The 26,672-nt window shown below is 43.2% G+C and overlaps 1 protein-coding gene across 7 annotated transcripts in view; it reads right to left on the bottom strand.

The window, feature by feature from the left end:
* The window catches only part of PEAK1 (pseudopodium enriched atypical kinase 1), a 111,664-nt gene that overhangs the window by 18,000 nt on the left and 66,992 nt on the right, over positions 1-26,672 (bottom strand). For 6 of the 7 annotated variants that reach the window (XM_039731317.1, XM_039731308.1, XM_039731338.1 and 3 more), the window contains 3 exons: positions 14,804-18,067; positions 8,480-8,596; positions 6,508-6,701 (listed from right to left, as the gene is read on the bottom strand). In XM_039731317.1, coding sequence (XP_039587251.1) covers positions 6,508-6,701; positions 8,480-8,596; positions 14,804-17,955 — 3,463 coding nt within the window. In that variant the 5' untranslated portion in view covers positions 17,956-18,067. The remainder of the gene's footprint in view (positions 1-6,507; positions 6,702-8,479; positions 8,597-14,803; positions 18,068-26,672) is intronic. The other variant, XM_039731363.1, reaches the window with a different exon arrangement.

The raw sequence follows: 26,672 nt of genomic DNA, 5'->3' as shown, positions 1-26,672 counted from the left end.
CTCCTGGGAGGTTCAGTGACTGTCATGGTAAGGTAGGAAGCCAACTCTGACAGCTGAAAACAGCAAACCTGAAATGGATGCTCTGAATAATTGCAGCTGAGCATCTTTTCTAGTAAGGGAACAGACACCACAACTATTTGACTATTTATAATGTGCTGAATCAAAAAATCATTTTGGCTGAAAAGACCTTTAAGATCAGAGTCCAACTGTTAACCTAACACTGCCAAGCCCATGAAATCCTTGTAAAGAGAGGACTAAACTGGAAGACTAGAGGGATCTAAGATTCAGATCTGAATTACAACACTTCAATCCATAATTAATAATTAATTACTTTGAAGTTTGCAAAAAGGAAGAACTATTAGCTTCCTCTGCATGTTATGATAGGTTGTTACAGTTTTTATGAACACTACAGAACCCGAAATCCACATGGCCAGGATGTACCAAACCCTGCAATGCTGGGATAGAATGCTGAAACAGACCTCCTAATTTCAGAAGATCAGAGAGGATCATATTTCTATATGTATCCACAAACAAAACAGCCGTACACCCTGCTTTCTTAACAATTGCTCTCTGTTCAGTCACTCCAAGGAGACAGCATCCCAAATGAAAGTTCTATCCCCATCTTTTGTTTAAGCTCCAGAAACCCTCAGAAGAGCCTTATGGATTTAATGATAAGCCTGGCTATTCCAATGTTTAAAAAAAACAAGTTTTGAGCAGGAAATTCTATCAGTTTTGTACATACCTGATATTCAGGGAAGACTGCAAATCATGTAAAGGTTGCTGAAGAAAATGTAACTCTTGGAGGGCTCAGGGACCCTAGTGCTCCTCTGTATTGCAGCCAGTGTTTGCTGTGCTGCAGCACTGAATGCTGCTGCCAGCTGGGCACTACAGGAACTCTGCCATGAAGTTCCTTTTGCAGAGGTGAAGTGTGGTACGATTCCAAGTCAAAAGCAGAATTGATCTCTGTGTGCCAGACACACATCCAGATGCCTTTTGCCTAATCCTGAAACAAGTTCATTTCTTCTTGATACCCAATTCTCTTACTCATGCAAACATGTGTCCTCTTCCACAACTGCTCACTCTTACAAAATCTGTGACCTATGTACTTCTCCCCAGCAACACTCTGTGCTAAAGATCACTTGCCCGTTTTCTCCTCCCCAGTGCAGGGACAGCCTGACTGCTGGGCTTTGCAGACACTGCTCAGGAGGCAGTTTGCTAACGGGCCTTGCTAACCCAAGGATGCACAAGTGCTACAGGGAAACAGGGAAACAAACTGGAGCAAGATGCACATCCTGAGCAGCAGCAGCAGCCCTCTCCAGGAAAGGTAAGATTCATGACAGTGTTACTGTTTCAGTCTGCTTTGACGGCTCTGTCCCCCAAAAACCACTCACACAGAGGAGAGTGTTGAGACTGCAACCAGGGCTGCTTTTGCATAGCTACTGGCACTGTGACATCCAAACAGAGTTGGAGAAGGTTTTCATAACCAGAAGTTGTTTTTTCAGATGTCTGGAGGGGGGGGCAGGTTCCAGAGAACTGAATGTACAAGTCATTCTGTAGTTACTGTTTCAAGTACTCTCAGCTGAGAAAAAATGAGTTTGTATAACATGCTATGTTACAGTGTAGTTTCTTCCCACAAGAACAAGTTTTCCATATTGAAATCTAACCATCTGTATTATCCAGTTGAAAAGTTTTATGTCTGCATTGTTTCTGTGCTCAGTTATAACACTGTACATTTCTTTCACAGCTACTGGGCAAGTCTCCAGCTCAGCTTTCCCCAAGCATGGCAGGAAACTACATGGCCCAATTTCTTTAAAACCATTGTCTAGCAAGAAAAGGATTGTTCTTAAATGCTGTCCCTGTCAAAGGCACAAGAATGTCCTTTTGCACAGAAATATTAGCAGAACATGAATTTCTTTTTCTTGCCTATCATTTCCTTCTCCCATTGCATGCTTAAAACTCATCATTTCCTCACCTACTGCACAGACTTCCAACATTGCAAGTTCAGCCTGAGCCACACTCTTGGGAGGCAAAATGGAAAGGAAGAACAGGGACAATATTAGGTTACCAATTTGAGAGATCTTTGAAGTGGATTCTAGACTGCTCAATGACAGAAAAAAATTTAACTCTTTACAGACAGCAGATTTCTAGAGCTTTAAATAATTCTACAGTTCAATAAGATCTTCCATTATAGAACCTCACTACACTATTTAAATATTAAATGCTTAAGTCTCCAGACACCATGCAGAGTTCTGAAACTCTGAAAGACATCTGAGAAAGGCATTTAAGTTTAATTTTTCTGGGTAACTGATTTATCATCAGACTTTGCATTGCAGCCTATTTATGTTAGCTGCTGAAACTATCAAATCTGACATCACTCCTTAATAAACACTTACTCTGACTGATAAAAATAACCAAACCACGAAAAAAACCCACAAATGCATCAAGTACCTTCCAGCCCCAGCAAAAGCTACCAGCATGCTTCACAGCCCCAGTTCCAATAAATGCTGTGCATGTATACCTCTGTTCTATAAAACAGTCCTGTACAGAGATTTGCATTAAATCCTCCATTGTTTACACATGTACTGTTAATGGAATAGTTAAGATCTTACCAGAATGATTACAGATGTTAGAGAAAGGGAAGCTAACATTTGTTAAGTAACACTGGTGATGCATGTCCAGAGTCTCAGCAGTAACTGGACACTGGGCACAGGTCTCTTGGGACATGCAGTAAGAGAAGTCTCACTTCGTTTGCCTGGTGACTTGTCAGGTCTTGCTGCCCACCCTCCATTGCACCATCTCAGACATTACCTGTGCTAATTATGTACTACACAGAAAGCACCAGACTGATGCTATAATCACTGTCTGTCACTGAGCTGTCAGTTTGCATCAGCAATGACCTCATTACTTTATTTACAGTCTGGCTAAAGCACTGTTTTCTGCCCTGGTCTAACTGACTGACTGAGGCAATGCCCCATGGCAGACACTGAGATTGGGATTTTTCTGTCAGGAATCACAGCCTAGAAACTCAGCCTCTTTTTCCCCCATTTCTTTAGGTGTAAAGAGAAAAATAGCTGATAATGAAATAACCTATTTTTTTTCAATGGCAGAAAAATTATCTCGAGTATGCTGAGAATACCTTAATCTACTTACAGCTATGCAAATTCCATCAAGTCAATTTCCCCAACAAAGTCAGACAAAGACAGAACAATTTAAAGATTTGTAAAGGAAAGGCTTTGTCTTCCTTATCATCAGTTACAGGGCTTACCTGAATTAACTTCTGTAACAATAAAAGAACCCCTTACAAAAGAAACATCCAGGCCCTCCCTTACACATCTGAACATTTGTTTCTTCATCTTGATTCAAGTGGCAGCCTCTGGATTTTGTTAAATTGTTGATACCACGTCTCCCTCACTGCAGTTCTGCTCACCACAGCAGCACCCACACCATGATCAAGCCAGGCTCTTATTTTGATAAAATGAATGGATCCAGATTCTGAATTAGTCCCTATGAAGTGCTTGCCACAATACCAGGCATTTGCAAAGCTTTTCTTTAGAGTCTGGGCAATTTTTAAAAAATGCTTCTTAAACTGTGGGCATCACAGCCTGACTGTGACCATGGCAGTCAAGAACCTCTCTCCTCCTACTCAAGTTTCCTCCTGTTTCTACAGCCAGGAACACATCTTATCCTATCATCACAGTGGGATCTCATAAAAACCCCAACTCTTCTATGTTGTACCTGACTCCTGGAGGAGAATCCTGTGTTTTGTAAGGCTTGTCTCTTGAAAGGCCAGACCAAATATATTTGAGGGCAGTACCTGACATAAACTATTACCTGACTGCAGATGAAAATTCACCAAGGCTTGCAATTATTTCTGTTCATGACACTTCATGAGTGCTAAGGCATCATGACATGTCAGAACTGAAGATTAGCCATTTATCAAAGTAGAGACATATTATCTGCTTTTTAATAAAAACCACAGAATATGTATCAGATGGGTTTAAAAGGTGAACATTGTGCATTATGCTGCACATGATGTATTTTACAAACTACAAACCACAGCATGCAGCTCTAATTGCAGCTGTGATGTAACTTCTCATATTATTCTTTCTTCCAGTTTCACACACCAGTATTTGTTAATTCTGTTAAAGATAAGGTTTTGCTGCCCAGGTGATGCAAGATGTGAAAACAGGTAGGGATTATTCTCTGTCCCTACCTAGAGGTCTCTCTGTTGCCATCTGAACTAGAAAGTGAGGCTGCCTGAACAAAGCAGAAAGCCTTTGAAGGGCAGCCAGGGAGCTCAGTGCCATTTAGGGAAGCATTGCTCCTACCAGCAGGCAGCTCTCCCAGCCAGAGCCAGGCAAGCCCCAGAGCACCTTAACCCTTTCACACCAAAAGGGCACTTTGGAGACAGCACAGCTCAAAGGGAACCAACGGTGAGGAGAAGATTTTGAATAAATTGCTACGGGGTTGACTTTTTTACAGTTTTAAAAAGAAACATTCAGACTTAGGAACAGCACTAATACAGGCCAGGACTGTTGGAAGGGATCTCTTGAGACATTCAGGCAGGGTGAGCTGGAGCAGGTTGTCCAGATCTTCTTCAGTTGGGCTGAACATCTCCACAGGCAGAGATTCCAAAACTCCTCTGAGCAAGCTGTCCCAGTGTTGATGGTATTTTGCTGCACGGGATAAAGGTGGTACAGGCAGTTCTGATGCAGCTAGACCTCAACTGCCTGGATTCTGTCTGCAATGTCCCTGTCTCCTAAGTACAGCAAATACAGGGTCTCTCTGTTGCCATCTGAACTAGAAAGTGAGGCTGCCTGAACAAAGCAGAAAGCCTTTGAAGGGCAGCCAGGGAGCTCAGTGCCATTTAGGGAAGCATTGCTCCTACCAGCAGGCAGCTCTCCCAGCCAGAGCCAGGCAAGCCCCAGAGCACCTTAACCCTTTCACACCAAAAGGGCACTTTGGAGACAGCACAGCTCAAAGGGAACCAACGGTGAGGAGAAGATTTTGAATAAATTGCTACGGGGTTGACTTTTTTACAGTTTTAAAAAGAAACATTCAGACTTAGGAACAGCACTAATACAGGCCAGGACTGTTGGAAGGGATCTCTTGAGACATTCAGGCAGGGTGAGCTGGAGCAGGTTGTCCAGATCTTCTTCAGTTGGGCTGAACATCTCCACAGGCAGAGATTCCAAAACTCCTCTGAGCAAGCTGTCCCAGTGTTGATGGTATTTTGCTGCACGGGATAAAGGTGGGACAGGCAGTTCTGATGCAGCTAGACCTGAACTGCCTGGATTCTGTCTGCAATGTCCCTGTCTCCCAAGTACAGCAAATACAGATACATATCTCACTAACAATGGAAATAATTCATTACATCTATGAGTAATTCACCATAAAGACACAGGTTTTAGTTGTCCTCCTTAGAGGAAGAATTTCTTGGTAGATGTTAGCATCACACTTGGACAGGATATTTTTCCTCCTTATGCTTTATAAACAACACTAATTAATGTTTTAATAGCAGAATGCACCAATAAGCTTGCCATTAATTCACATTTAAACAAAAAAAAGCGCACCACTTTCACTGAATGTCTAAGGAATGTATGCACCTGAGGGTTTAAAGTTTAGTCCTTGATCCCTGAAACATGTGTGGACATGCCAAACCCCTGTACTCGTGAGCCATCTCAACACATTCAGTTTACTCTTGGCCAAATGCTTAATAAGTTGCTGTGTACAGGATTGGGATGTTCAAAAAACATGTATTGGGATATCCTGGAATGTAAATAAATGAGAGATTTTGTTGTTCTAGAAAACCTGGCTATGAATTCAGGTATCCCTGAATTCACAGTACTGCAAATCAAAATGCTTTAGAAAATTAGGCTGATAATATTGACACTGCACTTGGAGATGCTGCTTTTCCTTGCTCCCTTATCTTCCAGAGAAGCCCTGCATCCATGCATCTTTTTAACGAGTCAGGAATTCAGTAATCTTTGAGTAGTACCTTCAGAACATTCATATCTCATTGGGAAGGGCCAAAAGTAAACTCTGACTAGGATAAGAACAGTTTCAGCCAACAAAAATGGATAGAAATATTTTAGCAGTTACTGATGCTCTAAAGTAGAAAGACCTATCGTTTGCTGAAGTTTAGAAAAATATTGAATTTTACTTATTCCTTCTAAAGAAATGAGGTAGCTTGCTCTGTATTTTAAACCTCTTTGGCAAAAATTCTTCCAAAGACATAAAACAATGTTTATTTTAAAAATAACCTGAGATGTTGATCACTAAGGGCAATTAAAAGACTGTTTTAAATTACAGGAAAACAAACCTTTGAGTTTGTTGAATCCTCACTTTCTTGGTTATGACCTGTGAATGACACTATATATCTTTATTTTCTGTAAACCAATATGAAACAGTTAGGCATTAAAAGCTACCCTTAGGAAGATGCTCAGAAGGAAAGGCTCCTCACGCCCTGGGAAGGTCCCCAAACCGAGGCAGCTGCCGTGCACTCACCGAGGTTGCTGTAGGTAGCACTGCAGGTGCTCAGGTCAGGAGAACTCGGAGCTGCCGCTCTGTCCTCGCCGCCCGGCGCGCGCGCCGACGAGACCGGGATGACGGAGGCGCTGCCCCCATTGTCCTGCTTCACAAACACAGCTCTGGGGACACGGGGGGACAGCTCCTCCAGGCTCGGCTCATCAGGCACTTGACTGAAACAAACACAAGCACGTCACCTGGAGACCCGAGCTGGGCACTAATGTCTGCTGGAAGGGGAATGAACTGGGCAAGAAGCAAGTTCTTTCACCCTCCTTTTCTAAGAACAATGATCTGCAGTTTTTATTTTCCTTAGTGAGAAGAAACAACTTGTGACTGAAATAGTAACCTGATAGTTACTATTCTCATGATTATAATAATATATATAATACCTTTGATATAAAAGCTATAATAAAACGTTTTGCAGCTTGACTACCATCAACATCTGTACTCATAAATATGCAGGCATGATTCTGGGTAAAGTGAGTGGGGCTCAGGACAGCAGCAGAGTTTAGGGTGCTTTTTGCCAGTGCAAACAATTGTGCCTCAAACAAATATAACAAGGTATAGCAAGGGTGATTAAGTCCCAATAAATGCATAAAACTTCAATGATACATTTTCATATCCTGGTAGGATTTTGGGAACTGACACTCTGGGAAACAGAGCTCATTTAGGCCAATAATCTCTTTCCCATATAAAATTCTCCACCACTAAAATCCATCTACATTAGGCCAGTTGCAAAAGGCACTGAAGACATTCCTCTGTGCCTGCTCTTAGCTATGAAGTTTTAATCACACTGTGATGACTTATAGCACAGAACTCTGAAAACTGTGCATTTACTTGGTTTCCATGGATATATTTATTGCAGCATAATTTAAAAATGATGCATTATATGCATGAAAAAAAGTTGAGATTTAATAAAACCCCACAATCATACTGAAAATATAACAGCAATTATCAGTAATATGCCACAAAAACAAGTCAGAGCAAAATTATTTCCATGCCTTTATGTTCTCTCACTTGCAGAAACAAATACTCATTACAGGCCAAATCTCAAGAGCATATGTGCTGTTTGCTAGCTCTCATTACTACAGCCTGATCAAATACAACAGGAAGAATTTGAACTACTTGTGACTTCCATTAGGGACAGGAGGAAGACACTTCCATCAAAAAATGATCAGCACATCATGAATCTGTAAAGATACTTATTTTCTGTGATAAGGATTTCAAACTTCCACAAAGAGTTAACATAAATGATAGGTATTTGTCTATGGCAAAGCCAAAACCCTGAAAACCCTGGGACACAGTCTTGTAGCAATCCCCAAGTACAAAGATTCCAACATGCCAATGCTCTGCATGACAAGCCCCAGGACGGTGCAGTGAGCACATGCTGTTTCTGCTCAGACTCATGAATTTTAACTGCAGCTGACACAAACCAAACTCATTAGAACTTGTTAGTAAAAGGGAAAAAATGGCGTCAGTTCAAAAAGATGTAATCTTTAATCAGCGTACCATTTTTTGTTCAATTTTAGTACCATGCATAGGAATGGTGTGAAGAACATTCCATGTGCCATAAATATATCCACATTAAAGAGTTAACCTCAGTAATTTCAGAGTAAAGCAGACATAAAATTAAAGCAGTAACAAGGCTCTCAGGATAATTTAACTGAAGGCTTGTAGTTGCTGTAAATAATATAATACATACCTGCATTCCTCAACAGGAATGTTTTCTTTAAGAAGAAATAGGTTCTAATAGCTTCACAGCTCTGTCATTGCCACAAACCAGGAATTATCACATCTCAAAGTAACTTTTTAGTATCTCTTGGTGAGGTAAGAACATACTCATTCTCCAAACCAGACACATGCATGCACATACACTAAACCTAAGCTCAGAAGCATTTTGCCAAAGTAAACCAACAGCTAGAAAGGAAGAAAGAAAAAAATACCAACTCACCCACTGTACTCACTCACACAATTCCCCATTAAAGGAAATTCTTTCAGGGCCTTCTTGAGTCTTTTAATCATGTCTTGAAACTCTGGCGAGCCATTGATTCCACAGTGTTCTGGTGTGCTACAAGTTGTGCAAGCTGTGAGCAAGAGGGCTGAACTCTGCACAGAGTGATACACCTACTGCACCTTGGTGTTTACCTTCGGGGGCTGGGCCCTGCAGGGCCCCGGGCACGGCAGCCCTGCCTCCTTAACTCCTGCACTGCCTCCCTGCAGGCCAGGGCAGGCTGCATCACTGCTCTGGAATGATGGCCATGGCCTCACTCATGCCTGCTGCCCGGGAGAGCACGCTCAGCTCTCACGGAGCTTTGGGAAGTAACACTGACCTATTGTTAAAGTAAGAGAGTATCTCCAATCTGTATTCAGGGCCTCAAAAGAATACATTTTAAACCACAGCAATTAGAGGTCAGCTCCTGAAATCCATGGGGAAATGCTTCCCAGTATCTTAACGCTGAGAACAGAGAGATCGAGCTTATGTACACAGTGCAAATGTCAACCTCCAGTGGTGCTGGCAGGACACAGGAGGAGTAAAAGGGGGAACCTCCTCACCCAGGGAGCTCCAAGAACCACATCCCAGCTGCTTCATGAACTAAACAGTTAAAATGACTGGTTTTTTGAGGAAAGAGGGGCAGCTGATATGATAAACAGGCACTTCTCTCAGATTAGAACCATTAAAACCTGATTTTGTCTAACTTTCTATCTGCTTACTAGTACCAAGTCATACTTAAAGCTGTCTCCTTATTCGGGATATTTATAGATATTTTGCCAGGATGGATTCTTTGATGCCTTGCATAAGAGCACAAATTTAGCATCTACCACAGTGGGCGCAGCCTCCTCTGTCCAAGGTTTTTTCTCTCTCCTTTTTTATTTCAAAAAGAAACTTCACAGAAATTAATTATCTTAGAGAACTCTGCTCCTCGGGCACAAGTGGCTGAAGCTAAACAACTACTCAGTGGAGGAAGCAACCCACTGCATGCAGAGAATGTCTGTTTTCCTAAGAAACTGAGATTATGTGAAGGAAAAAAGCTTGCCATAAAAATGACTGTCCTTCAGACAACACGCCACTGAATTCAAATACTTGTTATTCACGTGTGCACAGGCTCAAAACTGTTTTAAAAGTGTTATTTTTCTGCAGGGACAAATGGCTCTCTTTCCTTCAGGCTCTCCTCCACAGTTTTTGGACGATAGCCAGAAGATGATGCAGGCTAACTCGCCTCGGTCTTCTGGGAACAGCAGGATCCAGAAAGCTGCCTGTGTAGCGTGTTAATTTTGGTAAGGACACTGGAATCACAGCTCTTGTGTGACCTGTGTTCTCCTCTATTCAGAGCACGCCTGCTCAATTAGGGTGATTAATAAACAGCAATGCATACGAGGGAGATAAAGTGGAATGCTTATAAGAAGTGATTGTGAGAGTGTATTCCTGAAATAGGGTCAGATCCAGAGGTAAAGGTGAGGGAACACAGTTCTGTACAAGACAGCACGTAAATCCCAGCAGCAGGAATTAGTGACAGAAACAGAGAAAAGCTGATGTGGCCTTGGGGCCAGCACAGACTCTGCTCTCCTCCCCAGTGGACATCAACACAGCAGCCTCAATGGCAGCTGCACAGTTGGACATGACAAGGAAGAGGACTTCGTTTTGCACACACAAAAACCCAACTGTGCAATTTGTAGCTATATTAGTTTCAAAGACAGCACTTTGAGATGCCCTCAGGCTCTGCACTTTTAAGCTAATAAAGCAAACATAAAGCCTAAACTGACTGATTAATGCTTGAGGAAAAATGCAGAGGTTAACGGCTGGAGGGAGGTCAGAGGCCACCTTAGGCAGAACTTCTCCTCAGACCACTGCCCACTGTTCCTGCAGAGCACTGAGCAGAGACAAGCAGTGCCCAGGTTTCAGTCACAGGGCACTATGGATACCAAAAACATTCCAGTGGCTCCTGCAGTTCAGTCCCTCCTCACCACCATCGACAGTCACTGCAGAGGAAAGTGAAACAAACTTCTCAAATGACAACCTGAAACTACTAAGCCATGAAGTTCATTCCTAATTCTGATTATTGAGAAGCTGGCTTAGTCCTGAAGCTTGAGAATGTTTCTTTTTTTTTTTTGATCTTGTATAATGCGATGTTTGCACGGATAAAGGGAGTACACTTGATAATCCAGTAAAGACATCCTGCTAAGCTCTTTAGTGTCACTGAAACGTAATGGTAATGAGTTTCACAGATTAACTGTGCATTATAAAAAAAATATTTTTCTTTATCCATTTTAGGTTCTCAGTCTTTCCATTTTACAGACAGTATTAGAGGAGTTAAGAACAATAATACATGATTTACCATTTCCTAATCTAAACTTATAAAATAATAAATGGTAAAGTCCCTTCTACTTGGATCTTTAACAGTCCTTGGTGTTTACAAGTTCACGTTACCAAACTTATTGCTTAATGCATGTGCAGAATTTCCAATTCTGTTAGAATTGGAAAATGTTCTAGAGAAAAACCTCACAAGTTTTTACCATTGATGAAATGGTAGAAGACAGCTAGTTAATACTTTTAAAAGCACTGCTAAGCACTGTTGAGTAAGGTGGATAAAGCTTGCTGACACCTAGACAAGAAAAGCCCTAACATGGATTTGACAAGAAAGAACAGCTGATCCACCCTAAATTTTCAGGGAGAAATTCTCCCATTTCAATAGACTTGCTCAAGCAAGGATTTTCTTCTCATCTATAACATCCTTGAAAATGCTCATCAATTTACTTGGGCTGTACCTAAGAAGTTCTGGGTTCATGTGAGAACCTCATCCTAAGAGTTATACCAGAAGCCCTCCAACCAGGGAAGGACTGTGTTTTAAACAGAGCCCTACTGTGATTTCACAGATTTTCTTATCTTCCCAAGCAGTTTCTGAAGCAGCTGTGGAATCTGCAGGACTGGATCAGTGGTGACAGTGTGAAAGTGGAATGTGGCAGTGGTGGTTATTCCTGCCTGTCTCTGGATGAAATCCTGACCTTAATGGATGGCTACATTTTTGTAGAACAGTGATTCCCATTGTTTCCTCTGAGTGATCTGTCACAACACTCATATTCCTCTATACAGAGCTCAGATCTATCAGTTATGAGATCAAATCCTTTTGCAAAAATGAACACAATCTTAGGAATTAGATTGGGTGATCACAAATTTAGCTATGAAGAAATGCTTCCTTATCTGAACCAGAACAAAATTAATATTCAGATCTCACTACCTGAAGGAAGTATTTCAGGAAAAACAGAGTTTTATCTTCACTTCATCCAAGACTGGCCCAAAGATCCCATAAAGGAAAGTTATGGCTGGCTTGCAGCTGTGAAAGGAAACTCTTGAGTTTACCCTGTAACTGAAATGGAGATGGCTGTGCCCAGATCAGATGAGTTCAGCTCTGATGTGCTTTGTGAAGACAGCCAAGGAAGCAGCAGGACTGTGCTGCACTTTGCTTCGAGGAAACGTCTCAATCTAACCAGCTGCTGCTGGGTATGAGCAGTGATGTCTCAATGAAGGAGAGGAGAAGCCTTTACCTTGTGAAACTCCAATAGGAACACTCTGATCCACAAGATAACAAAGCCTTTTAAGGATCTTTTTATTCAACCTGAGATGAGTGGATTGCAGCTGTGCTGTCCCACCTTCATCAATTACAGTGACTCAGGCCAGAAATACCATGTGTTTATCTTTTGGTCCATTTTAGGTTTTGCACCTGAGAACAACTGCTGCTCCATGAAATAAAGGTGTTTTCTTCCTAATTAATGATAAAACTGCTGATTTTTAGCAAAAATGAATCTGTCTAAAAATTTTTGGTAAATTTAATATATCATTATTTGCTAGCTCCTTTTGAACCAGCATATGTGCATCCTGCCATCAAACAGAAACAATCACATTGACCAAGTTCCTTTGTATAACAGAGAGATAATTTTCAGCTTTCTGAAAAACTGATAGCTTTGCAAGTGCTGTTCAAAGGGAAAACTGACCTTTCTAGTGATAACTTGAAATACCTTCAGCTGTTTTGTAGTTGTGTTATCAATCTTTAGCAGCTTTGTAATCCATTGCAAAGTAAGGAAATACTGGATCTTCATTAAATTTGCTTTTGAGACCCCTCAGTAATCTGACATTTTTAAAGCTTATCTTATTTTCCAGGTCATCAGTTTGTTTTTTCAGAGAGCTTGCTGTTCTTGGTGTTCTGAGTTAGGGAAATGTCCTGTTCACTGATTGCTATCTTCAGGTCATCCATTCTCCTCTAAGCCTCTACAGGCTTAACTGAACATTCTAAACATCTTTTTCATGCACATATTTTAGCCTGAATTACAGCTAACCTTGTACTAATACCTGGAGGGTTAACACAAAACAAGCAAAGCTTCTCATGGGTTACACCTCCTGCTCAAGCAAAACCAGCATTTAGAAATCCTGATTCTCACCTACCAGGATATTAAAAACAAAAGCCAAACCCCTTAAACAACAGTAAAACCCTTCAATTATGTGGCATTATAAGGTTTCACTTGGTCTCATTACAACATTAAAAAGTATTAAAAAACCCTAAATAACTCAAGGCACCAAGAATATAAGAACTGAAGCATAAAGCTACCCACTGCCCAGTGCTCCCACAACTCAGCACCTCAGTGTATTTTCTTTGAAATTTGGAGAAACCAGGGAATAATATTGTCAGAAAGAAGACATTCTAATTCTAACATGTGGAAAATTCCAGTTTTCACTGGGGAAAATTTGAGATATGGTTTTAACCAACATCCTTGTGACTTGAAGAAAACTAAAGAGTAAACATGCTTTTTGGAATAAGTGAATGAGAGATCAGTGACCCACTGCCTTCAGAAGGAAGGGCAGAAGGAGCACAGGACACATCTCAACAGCACCATCTCCAGGGCAGTGCAAGGATCCCTGGCTGCTGCTCCTGCCCTCTCAGCACGCACAGAGGCAGCTGCTCCTCCTGCCCCATCCCTTGGCACATCTGCCACCTGATGTGGCTGAGCAGTGACTGCCAAGCTCCTCCTCACTGCATCTCTGCCCTGGTTCAGCAGAGCACAGCAGCAGGGCACTGAGAGCTGGGAGCAAGGGCACTGGAACCAAAATCAACCTCCTTCCCTAGCCTGCCCCACAGACAGGAGAAAGAAACCAGGTTCCTGTAAAGGAACAAACTCCTCCAATCCTTTAACTTGCCCTCTGAAGGCAGCTACTTCTCACCAATTCATTTAGGGCAAATCTACAGACTGCACTGTTCTAGCACTTTTCTTGTATAGAGGAAGAAAACCAAGTTATTTTGCTTTAGGACAAGTGGCAGTCAGTTTATGGTAAGCTCTAACTATGCTCACACAGAGATTTCTATTAGGTTAAAACTGTTTTTAGCTAAAAACCACTGCAGTTTTCTTGTACAGAATATGGAGAAAGAAAACCAAAAAACACTGTCATGATACATTTTCTAGGACTCACACTTCACAAAATTTTTGATTTCCTCCCATTAGGTTGTTGTTATAATGAAATAAATAACTCAAGTTTGAAGCTACTTTTGAATTGGTTTGTGTAATAACATTGGAAGACAATTCCAACACATCCACAGCTGTGGTCCAGCACTCAGGGAATTCTACTCTGCCCACATGACTGACTGCAACTGATGTGACCATGCTGGATCTAATACTGTCAGGGGACAAAGCACAGGCCTTGCAAGACAGAGATAACACTATTTTGTAGATACCTTAGTTCTGTTTCTACCTTTTTACAAGGTTTATTTTAGGAGTCCTGCAGTGATGTGCAGTGTGGTTAATTAGCATCTGTTGAATTCTTGGGCATGTGAGGTAAAGTTAGTACAACACCTTCTGTGAGTCGCAGATCTTTTAATTTCTATTGTACTTCTCAAAAGTTGCCTTGTATTTCTGCTGACAAATTCTCAAGGTTCCCATAACACAGAAACACTTTCTAAGCAGAAGTTCAAGAGAATGGATCTGATCCAATGATCAAGAGAATAGATCTGATTCAAGAGAATGGATCTGATCCAACGGAACATGACTCTTGTGACATATTAGCGAGCCTGCAAGACAAACTCTAAATATCAGGTACTGCTTCTAGTAAATGTTTTACCTCTTTTCTGTTATCTAACACAACAGAAAGATTTTAAAATACACTCTAAGTTACCTAAAAGAAATATACATTTTAAAAATTGCATTAATGTAATAAAACTTAGTCTCTCCCTTTTGAGCAGCACATACAGGACAGCTCACAACAGAGTAAATGACTAAAACAGCTGAGTGGTACCTGGGGATTTTCTTGGGAGCCTGAGGTGGTGAGGAATGGCTGGCTAGGTTTTGTTCTGAGCTCTCTGGAGGCTTTTCCTGCGTTTCCCCCTTGTCCTTCCCCAGTGCCTCTGCAATGGCAGACTCCAGGCCGGGCTGGGGCGGGAGCTCAGCCCTGGGCTCGGCCTGCGCCGGGTCACACCTGTACATGAACACGATGGACGGCTTCTCGCCGGAGTCCGACTTGGCCTCGCTGAACCAGTGGTGCCGCTGCACCGGAGGCGGGGGGAGCATGTGTATTACAGTTCCATCCAGACCCACCAGCTTCCCCTTCTCCCTGTCTTTCTCTCTCTCCTCCTCATCGTCGGCTTTCCTGCGGCGGAAGAAGCTCTTGAACGATATCCAGCGCTTGGGCTTCGCGTCGGGACGCCGCCCCTCCGAGTGCAGGATGGACTCGGCCTCTGTCGACCTGGGGGGGCTGTTGGGCTTGGCCCAATTGCTGAAATGCCTTTGCAGCAAGTTACTGGCATGGTAGGGAGAGGAGGTGGAGCGTGGAGGGGGGAACGGTGGGGCCTGCTCTGCCTGGGGACTCGTGGCGCTCGGGGTGGCTCGTGCTGGCTTTGGAGAGGGAGTGGCAGCTGGCTGTGAGAGTGGATCTTTCTGCATTTTAATGGCAGTGCTTTCCATCTTGGAGGACTCCACTTCAGGCTGTGATGTAAACAGAGATTTGGGTCGTACCAGGGTGTTTTTAGTAGCATCTCCCTCCGGGGGTAAGGAATACAGTTCCTCTACACTGCAGGACTTGGGAGCAGACTGAGGCGTTTCTGGAGGAGACTGTGGAGGCTGGATAGAAGCCACGATCTGTGAGAGCACCGTGCTCGCGTTCTCTCTGCCACCGCTGCTGCCGATGGAACCATCCGGGGTCACGTCTGCCTTCGCTGCAGGCTCTTGCACTGCCTTCTGAACTCTGGAGGGGGAGCTGTGGTCAGCACTGTGACTTCTCTGTGGGGATATCTGGCTTTTACCGAGGCAGCTGTTGAACTCTTGGACCTTCTGAGCCACAGAGCCCAGCCTGCACTCAGAGCTACTGGCCACCCCCTTTGCTTGGGGCAACTCAGTGGATTTGCTGCCTATGGCTTCGGTGGCTTTACTTTCAGTTTCTATTTCTTCATAGGTATGGCTTATCACACTTGTAGTTTTATCTTTGACAGACAGCTCCCCAGTGGTCCCTAGAAAACTTTTATAGATTGCCAAGTTATCATATGCATTTGGATTGATTACAATAGGAACTTTAATAGCATTTTTGGAACTCCTAGCGTAAGTGGGCTCATCATGAATGATAATAGGGAAAGGTGGCATGCCAGCATTGTTGTAACTGTTGAATTTTATCTCAGACAAATTGGGAGACTTAACTGGGATAGTTTTTGAAGAAATATTTGTAGCTGTAGGTGAAGTAGGAGCTGACTTGTGGCTTGTCTTCCTGGGAGGAACAGAAGGTCCTGAGCTGTTTCCAATCAGTTCCACCTTAGGTATCTTCTGCCTTGGACTAGTGCTAGAAGTCCACACTTCCTGGTATCTGATGGCACTGGATTTTTTCAGATTAGCGTGTACACGTACAGGTGATGCTGCAGAGGATGCAACAGGTGTGCCTGGGGTTACTGGTGAGCTTGGGTTAGATGATGCCTTTTTGGTTTCTGAGGTTTCAGTCTGGTTCTCTTTACATTCACTGGTCATGGCAGCTGATACATCCACTACGGTGTATGGCTTGCACACTGGCTGTTCCATGTTCACCACCCTGTAAGGTTTAGCTTGCTCCTCCACAGGCACCAAATTAATAGTCACGGCTTGACCAGCAACATCTGAAGAGCTTTTATTCTCCTGTGTATCAGTCTGCACAGCAATTTTGCCATCCTTCTCCTCCAGGCGAAGCGCAAGGACTGCCTTGTGAGTTTCCTGACTTTTCAGAGCATTTCTGGGTGCTTTTGGCACATCCTTCACTTGCTGATTGTCACAAAGACTTTCATATTCTGGTTCAATCACTTTGAGGTCCTGAGGAGTGCTAGGAGATAACCCTCCATTACAGAGCTTCTGGGAAGAACTGCTGGTTGTCCCAGAACGAGACTCTTCTGTCAAAGAAGAATCAGGAGATGTCGAATCAGAAGACACCATGCTCTGCATGCTCTCTTGCCCATAAAGCATCACAGTCTCTTCCCCATAACCATTTAAAATTTCATCATAACTGTCATCATAATCCACGGCACAGATCCGCTGGAGAGACTTGTTCCGAAGGGGCACAGTATTCCATTTTTTGTCAACACAGAACGGAACAGGAGACAGGGTGTTAGCTCTGAAATTAGCAAAGCGAGGTTGGCCCCTCATGCGGATTTCCATTGCTAACAACTCTTCATCACTTTCATCCCAGCTCTCGTGCTCTTCCTGCATGCTGCCAAAAAACGTGTCATCCTCACTCTCGTCTCCACTAGACAACTCTGGATAACAGAAACGTCCACCTTCATTGCTTATGACTTCAGTGCTTCCACTCAGAATAACATGCTTACTCTGTGAGTCCTTCATTCCACCCACCATGCAGCTCGGAGGGATCTTCCTCTCTAACGATCTTTTGTAACAATTATTTATCCTTCCCAAGAAGGTCTCTCTTGAGTTTGTTTCATTTCCAGTGAGCTGAGGTGTGGTATCCAAACCCGCAATCTCCTTCAGAACTTCTGTCAGCCCGTTATTATTGTTATTTGGTATCTTCCCCACGCCCTCGCTGCTGCCGTAAGGCCTAGGAACATGGCTGTAACCTTCGATCTCCTCCTCATTGTTATTGTTCAGTGGTTTTTTGCTCAGGACCGCCTTGTTGCGGTTCCACCCCACAGGCAGGGGCTTGTTCTCGCACTGCTCCAGCGTGGCCAGCTCCCCACAGAGCCCATCTGCCACCATCATGGTGGGCTTCACCGCTATCGTCGGCTTCTTGGCCACGGGCGGGCGGAAGCTGCCGCTGCTCCTCCCGCGCTGCCCGCTGCTCTGGTTTGCATTGGCTTTCAGGTTTGCTTGTGAGAGCGGCTTCTTTTCTGACACCGGGGGTAGCTGGTGCAAGCTCTTGGGCTTGAAGCAGTTCTTACATTCACCGGGTTTCCAGACGTGCTCAGTGAAAGTGTTGCAAGCAGACATTTTCTCAGAGCTCGGTGCCTGAAGCCCTGCTGCTCAGTGCATGGCAGGAGTCTCATCCGTGGGGCTCCACTCTGCTCACCCAGCACCGACCCTTCCTGGAGCAGTGATCATGCTGCAAGAACACAAGACACAAAAAGGATGAGAATGGGGAAAAATCTGCTTGATCATTATGTTTTTCACACTAGGGATAATGTGGAAGGAGCAAGTAGCCTTTTGCTGATGTCTTCATTTATAAAACTACATAACTGAAATGCAAAACCAAATTGTAACTATCATTCTTCTCATACATAAAGAATTAAAACTTTGGCAGCTAAGTCCTATGTCACTTGAAGCAGAGGGAGGGAAAAATGGCAACATCTGAGAATTTAGAGTAACTCTCTTGACTAGTTCAGGACCATTGACCTTTAATTTTGTCAAATAAAACAAATGCAGGAAGAGGATATAAACCCAAAGATTACCACACATTATGCTTTCACCATAACTACTCAAACATGAGATAGGAAAGCAAGAGTATGTTTACTCTCCTAAATGCAATTGAGATAATTTGTTCTAGCTTCAAATGTGAACAAGCTCAGCTTAAGTGAGAAAATGTGTTTAAGCAATCCCAAACTCTGCCATTTTAGCACTTTTTTCATCAGAGTCAAGTGATAACTGGAGAGGTATTTTGGCTGAACAGATAGGCTGTTCTGATGTCCTGGAAAAGTCAGATAACAATACAGTGGAAATCTTTCTAGAAAGTCACTGTTTTTAATCTTTTTGTTTACCACAATGGCAATAAACCATTGTGATATCCTCAAAACAAAGCTGAGGATTTTTAGTCCCTGATTTGTTTCATATGTAGCTTTTCTACCTAACCCCTCCAGAAATAACAACTGAAGAAGAACTGCAAATCTCTTTCAAAGTGAATCTTTTTATTTCCTGAAACAATCAGCCTTAAGTAAAAATCAAACACAAATCTGCTGTGCTTTATAGTCACCAGAGTATCCAGGATTTGAGAGTTTCATGAATTAATGCCTGAAGATTTTAAGCCTTCTGAGCCAAATCCGCAAGTCTGTTCTCTTCGTCACTGTTGCATAACTCAAATTATTGGAGACATTGCACTGAGGTGAAAGGATCTCTACGTCCACTGCTACTTCTGTAAACACAGGCACTGGAAATCAAAAATTTTCTATTCTTACAGGCCTTGGGGTGCAAATATCCTTGGCAGGAACACGGAGAGGGCAGTGCAGCTGCAGCTCCCCACAGAGCCACAGTGCTGGGAGCTCAGAGCAGGGTGGCTGTGCTGGAATTCTCAGGGCACCACTGGCTTCCACCAGCGTGGCAAACAACAGGATCATGAGGAGAGCTGACACCAGGAGGGGTTTGTCAGTCTCCTCACGTCCTGCTCTGTGTTTTGGCAAGGGCTGTCCTGCGCTGGCAAACCAACAGAGCAATTCCGATCCAACAGCAGATGGGGCTGAAGCCTAACTCTATTAGTGCCTGCAGACACAGCCGTGCTACCAGAGCTATCACATTTCATATGCTGACTAAATATGTTTCCAGACAAAGCTTTCTGCCAAAAAGCCACTGCCAAAAGCTCTCTCTGTATGACCTAAGAGATAGAAACTCTGCCAGACTGAGATCTGCCCAAACTTTTAGACTTTATCTTACATATACAGAGTAAAATGCCTTTGTATGTTTCTTGATCTCTCTCAAGTTTTGTTGGATCAACACCTTGCAAGGCTATATACTGTAAGCAGAAAAACTATATGAATAAATAGTTCTCCTAAAATCAGAGAGACAGAGCATGTACAAGAATTTTATACTCTGGCTAGCTCCCTTTCTTCATGTATTTAACAAATAGAAGGAGTAAAGTTACACTAATGGGAATCTAAACTAAGTGCTTTCTTGAAAAATATATTTCTCCATCATATAAAAGCTTTGAACAACCAATTTAAACAAAAGGGTTAGTGCTTGTGTGTGGGTTTTAAGATTTACCCGTGTGATCTTATTTCTCTGAAATTGCATAAGCTGCACTTGCTGTAGAATCCCATCACAAGGCAGGCTGCTTTATGGTGTTCCAGGCATTTCCTGCCAGGAACAGGGGCCCTGAGGAAGCTCTGCAGTGCCCACCTGCCTGGGGCTACATCCTGATGTGATGACACCGCTGCCTGTGTCACAACACACTGTCACTCTCCTTTGCCCTGACACCGATGCTGCCGCTCCCTCTAAGCCAGAGAAGGGTTACACTCAACCTGATAATGGGATCTACAGGAAACCCAGCAGAACCACAGTTCTGCAGAGAGAGTAACAACTACAGCTCTGTGCTTCATGCCAGAACAGCCCCTGTGTGCCAGCAGGGCTGCCTGCAGCAGGTCACCTCAGCAACCACACCTGGTGATTGTGGAAATGCAGATGTGGAACCTGGACTCACTATATACAAGCCACGTGTAGATATTTCAGCTCTTTTGGTCTCCAACAGCCAATAGAAGTGGTTTGAACACAGCCCTGACCCCCAGGATGATTTGTGACACTCTGGAACAGAAGAGCCACTGACTGCCTGGGTCTGTGAACCCCAGCTGGGTTTGCAACTGGCTCGGGCACAGCAGGACGAGCAGTTCCTGTCACAGGCCCTGACACTGCCTGCAGCTGCACCACAGAGGAAACAGCCACCTTCCAACTAGAGGAAATGATCTTAAGAAAACAACCAAAACAATTCCAACACTGTGCTACTTTTGTACTTTGAAATCAGAAGCACTCCTACGCTATTTCAAATTAAATCCACAGTGACCTTTATATGCTGAAGCAAGCATTTGCATTCTAAAAAAAAGTCAGTTTCTTCCTTTCTGGACAACTAAAAGCAATCTTTCTGCTGCTTTCCTCTTCTCTAAAAAGGATTACTTTTTAAACTACAGATTCTCTATTATGTGTGGTAATTATGGCAGGAGTAATTAGGAGTGATAAGAGAAATGAAATCTTTCAGTAGGCTGTTGCTTCCATGGCTGCCACCAGCTGCAGCTTGGCAGGGGGCAGCAGAGGCCATCGAAGGGACTGAAAATGCACACAAAGACAAGGAAAAAAATCACCCTGACATTGTTCCTTGCTGGATTCCTACACTATCTCCAAAGCAAAGCAGGGCAAGAAGAGACCCACCTCAGATCTCTCCAGCTGTAGGTGACCAGGTGTCTTTTATTCCCTACCTTCCCTGCTTCCACTGACACTCCATGTGCCTGCTAAGGAACAGGAATGTGCACCCTGCAGAGCTCCTGGCTCTTGTGAAATGAGTAGTTCAGATGACAAAACTTATTTGAAGATGCTCAATCCACGCAAAATCAAGGCAATGACAAGATGTTACTTACAAAACATCATCAGACTTGTAAAGGAAGTATTAATAGGAAATATGTGACATCAACAGTCTGCATTTCATCCCTGTATCTCAAAGCCTTTTATGTAAGTTGGTAAACAGAACTATTCACAATTTATACAGGGAACCACTGCAGTGCAGTGACGTTCAGGAACTAAAATTCACCCAGTGAGTCAGTGTCAGGAGCAAGTACAGACAGACAACTTCTGCTCCCAACAGCAGATCGTGACACTTCATTCACTAAATGGTTGAGTCAGCACAGATAATTTATCAGCCTTAAAGGCCAAATCATTCTTGTGTACATGAGACTAATGCTCCTCATTCCAGCAGGTACACAGCTGTGCACAGGAGGGCTCAGCCTGGCCCTGTTGAGTTGGTATCAGGCAGTCAGGAAGGCAAAAGAGTATTTCAGCTTTCAGGTCAGAGGGAGAAGATGACAGATTTGGAGTTGCAGGGCAAAGATGAAGCAGGGATCAGCTGAGATACCCTCGTGTCAGGAAGCTTGCACAGCAATGCAGAAATGTCTCTGTGGAGCTTTTATTTGTTGACATCATCTTTGCTGAGTGCATGAAGATAGTAATAAACATGCATTTCAGGCATTTTGCCTTTGTTCTAGGTAATTTCAGGCTGGCAGGTCTCCTTTGGATGCATGCTGGCTGAATCACAATGAAGGCCTTCTCCAGTAATACTTTATACTAAAATAATCCAATTAAAAAGAACTTAATTGGTGTGCAACATTCCCTACAATTTCAACATTTTAAAAATGAATAGTCTCGGTAAGTACCAGATGGTGACACGCACTAATTAATCAGGCCTGCTCAATGAACGAGCATATGAAAATGAAGGCACCTATTAGACAAGTGTTTGCAATGCTGTGTGCTGCAAAAACCTCCCCCACTGAAAGGCTGGGGCTTTCCTGAGCTGGGACCAGCACCCTCTGGTCTCCTCTGGGATCACCACATCCTGGCACAGGTTTCCTTTGGTTTGTCCTCCTCCAGGGAAAATCCACTTACCTTTAGTGCTGCTGGCCCTGACAAAGGGGCTGCAATTTTTATGCTGCAGAATAAACTGCATTGATCAGCCTTCTTCGGCACCAGTCCAGTCAGGGCTGCTGCACAACCACAAACCTCTCCCCACTGCCAGGCCTGTCCTCAGACTGAAAAAATCTGCAGTGGGAATTCAACCTGGGCTTCCTATATGGGAGTGCCCAAAGGCCACAAAACCACCGTGGCTTTGTGGTTTGTCTGAACCACTTAAAGGCATCTGGACAGTCACTGAGCATCATAAACAACAGTGCAAGTCTCACAGCAGGGAAAAAGGGATGGCTATTCTTTGCCAGGGTTTGATTTCTGTTTCTTTTAAATTTTAATGCAATCATAAACATTTTAAGAGACTGTTTTAAAACCGACACTCGTGCAGGTCCTGCCTGGGGGGCAGCAGGCTGTGGGAATGCTCCCAGGGAGTTCCAGCACTCCCTTCACTCAGGGTGTGCCAGGAAAACCCACGGAGCCAAAGGATGCAAGAAGCACTATGGGCTGGCACAACTTTATTCCCAAAGTAAAGGATATTTGCTAAATATCAGCTCGCTGCAGTACCAAGCCAGAGCTCTGACTCTGGCAGAGAGCACAGATGGACATTTCCATAAATGCTGGGCATTACCACTTTTGTTAAAAAAGTTTTATCTTGCTGCAGATAGCTTTTTCCCCCCTGTTTTAATGTTTCACACTGTATTTTCTCTCATTCAAAAAGAGCTCAAATGACATAAGTATTTCATAATACAAGTAAATGAAAGAAAACCTTAAACATGGGGGTTTTTTTTCCTCCCTAAAACTTGCAAGGATAAAACATGATAGAAATAACCAACGAACTGGAGAAAAAACCTGCCCAGGGCTAGACAATCTGTGATGCTTCAGAAGAAAACAGGCATTTCTTTGCAATTTACCTAACCCAAAGAGATAATGCCACAGAGCAAGGAAAAGACAAGGAATATCCTCGGGATCTGCCCAGGTACTCTGGATGGATTCTGCATCACCACACTGGGAACACACAGAGCTGTACTAAGGCCAAGCTCTGCCCTTTGCTGCTGAGGCCCAATGGGCCAGCCAAGGCAGGTGTTTGAGTCCCAATAATAAAGATTCTTGACATTCTTAACTGGAGATTTTTTTCCTTTTGGAAAAAGAAATCATCATTTAGCATTAATAAAATTTTAAATTTATTTGGTCCATTTAGACATATATAAAATCTTATAATCACGATCACTCAGACAAGGCAGCACAGTATATTCTTTAAGAATACTTTTTTATTTACATGGAAAATTGATTTTTATTTCCTACTTTTAAAAAAGTGAGGTAAGCCAAATTATAAATTGTTTGCTTTCTGAAAATGGCTGTACAATATTCTAAGATTTAGCAGCAAATTATGGGTAAACATATCAACTGACAGTAAAAAAGCACAATAATTATGATTTCTGCCCAGGGCTAGACAATCTGTGATGCTTCAGAAGAAAACAGGCATTTCTTTGCAATTTACCTAACCCAAAGAGATAATGCCACAGAGCAAGGAAAAGACAAGGAATATCCTCGGGATCTGCCCAGGTACTCTGGATGGATTCTGCATCACCACACTGGGAACACACAGAGCTGTACTAAGGCCAAGCTCTGCCCTTTGCTGCTTAGGCCCAATGGGCCAGCCAAGGCAGGTGTTTGAGTCCCAATAATAAAGATTCTTGACATTCTTAACTGGAGATTTTTTTTCCTTTTGGAAAAAGAAATCATCATTTAGCATTAATAAAATTTTAAATTTATTTGGTCCATTTAGACGTATATAAATTCTTATAATCATGATCACTGAGACAAGGCAGCACAGTATATTCTTTAAGAATACTTTTTTATTTACATGGAAAATTGATTTTTATTTCCTACTTTTAAAAAAGTGAGGTAAGCCAAATTATAAATTGTTTGCTTTCTGAAAATGACTGTACAATATTCTAAGATTTAGCAGCAAATTATGGGTAAACATATCAACTGACAGTAAAAAAGCACAATAATTATGATTTCAAAAAAGTATCCTCAATTCTAGTGCATTCAGCTTCTCCCTAATTTATTCAAGGAAAACTATGAGAATTAAGCCTTCCACAGCATTTTAGAAGTGCACCTGTATGACTGTATCTTGACCAATGTAATTATCTTTGATTTACCCTTCCTGGGCTCACTTGAAATTCTGCCCTTTGATCTTTTTTCTTTTTGCTTAAGTACATGCAAACACTCGTGCAGAAGAACGAACTTTACCAAACCTCTCCAGAGTCTGCTCACAACAAACAAAAAAGCAATACCTGAGAAACATTATAGTGCTTTTGTAGTCAGAGACCTGGGAACAGTTGTGGTTATCCTTCTGCTGAGCACAGCTCGAGAAGGAAAACAGGGTGGATCACCCCTGGGTTGTGGAGTCCAGCAATTCTGCAACCTCTGTTTGCTTCAGCCTCTCTTCCCTGCACTCCTGCAGGCCCTGGCTCCAAAGATCTGAGTGCTGAACACCTGAGGCAGCAAAACCCACAACTGCCAACCCCCAAAACCCCCCATAACCCCCATTTCACTTTAGCAAGTAACTTGTGGATAGCAAAATAGAAAACAGCATTGGAAAAGATGGGGAAGAAGTGACTAAACAGGAAGCAAAGACACAGGGAAGTGTCAGGGCAGGTAACTCAGGAGGGAGGGGCTGGCTCACAGCCAGGGCAGGATCAGCTACAACACCGAGGCTGCAGCACAGTGGGGACCCTCCAGTGGTCCCAGTCCCCCCTGGGAACCTTAGGAGTTATTAAATAATGACTTGGAAGGATTAAGTTTAAAAATAAACCACCATGAGCCATTATAAAAAAAGGAGGTATTAAAAATAACTGATAAATTACAGCAACAGCACAGCAGGGCTGGACTGTGCAGAGCCAAGAACTGTGGAGAGATTCAGGAACCAGGTGGCTGAGCTGTGCAAAATTACAGTCCCTTATCAGAACCAGGCATCACTAGAGCACATGGTGAAGGGAGCTGCTCTTTATCATCACTTCTGGGAAGGAAACTTGCTCTTCCTACCAAACCACGAACCAATGGCAAAAGAGAAATGGCACAATTTTATTTTAAGCTTTTAAAAAGTTCTCTCCAACTCCTAATAGCAGGGCATGCAAATGGTGTCACAGCAAAGGCCAGGCAACCAGCAGATTACATGCTTTCTGTGTGAGAAAATCAATGACATGATTTACTGAGTATTGCACTCAGTTCTATTTATGACATTGCAGGAAGAAATGCTGCATAAAACAGCCACAAAAATATTTTAATATGGAAAGCTTTTCATCCCTTCAGTGAAACAAAAAGATTAGGATAGTTTAGTTCAGAATTGAGACAAATAAAATAATGTAATAGTATATTAAATGATCCGTCACATAAAGAAGACAGATTGGGTGTTCCCATTTAGTGTCTATCTCAAAAGAAAAAAAAGGCAATAAACCCAATGCAGCATATTTACATGTCCAAAATGAAAATTATTCCACATAAAACACTTCCTGAAAGAAGCTGGCACTGAGATCAAGGGGTCAGTGGATTCAGAGGAACAAGCAGACATTCACACATGGGATGAGCCATGACAGTTGTACCAGGTGGGGTGAACCCAAAGCTCCCAATTTCAGAGCTTGAAAGCAGCATGTACCATTTCAGTGGAGAAGAGGATTTGCTCATTACCAGACTGTTCCCATGCTGGACACTGAAGAAGTCAGGGCAGGGTGAAGGGCAGGCACTGCTGGGGGCTGCGCCTGACTGCTCCTCCTCTCACCAGATCCTGCTTTTTCAGTGGTTTCCACTTGACACAGCAAAATTACCCCATGGAGCAGGAACCCTGAGATCCCATCATCTCCAAAATTACCCCATGGAGCAGGAACCCTGAGATCCCATCATCTCCAAAATTACCCCATGGAGCAGGAACCCTGAGATCCCATCATCTCCAAAATAACCCCATGGAGCAGGAACCCTGAGATCCCATCATCTCCCACTGGTAAGAAGGCCTTTCTCTCCTCCTCCCACACGTTGTCACCCTTGTCCCAGACCTGTACCTCCCTCCTGGGCCATCCCCTGTCTCCATTTGTACCTTTTGTGCCTTCATGTTGACCGTGGGCAGCGGGGCCCCAGGCAGTCGGGTGCCTGGGCCAAGGGACAGTGCCACACCCCCGGGTCCTGCAGGGCTCTGGACAAACCCACAGCCATGCCCAGGTCAGGCAGTGGGAATTAGCCAGGTAAGGAAGCCAGGTGGAAAGGGATTACTACAGATTAGTACTGTTTGAAGCTTGGCTCACTACAGGCTAGAAAAATCAGGGTAAGGTTATCCTGATTGAAGA

The sequence above is a fragment of the Passer montanus genome, unplaced genomic scaffold (genome assembly GCF_014805655.1).
Source record: "Passer montanus isolate IOZ18808 unplaced genomic scaffold, ASM1480565v1 scaffold111, whole genome shotgun sequence".
In the NCBI taxonomy this organism is placed as follows: Eukaryota; Metazoa; Chordata; class Aves; order Passeriformes; family Passeridae; genus Passer; species Passer montanus.
Note: the sequence above shows the minus strand (reverse complement) of the source record. Positions and strands in the feature narration are given on the sequence as shown.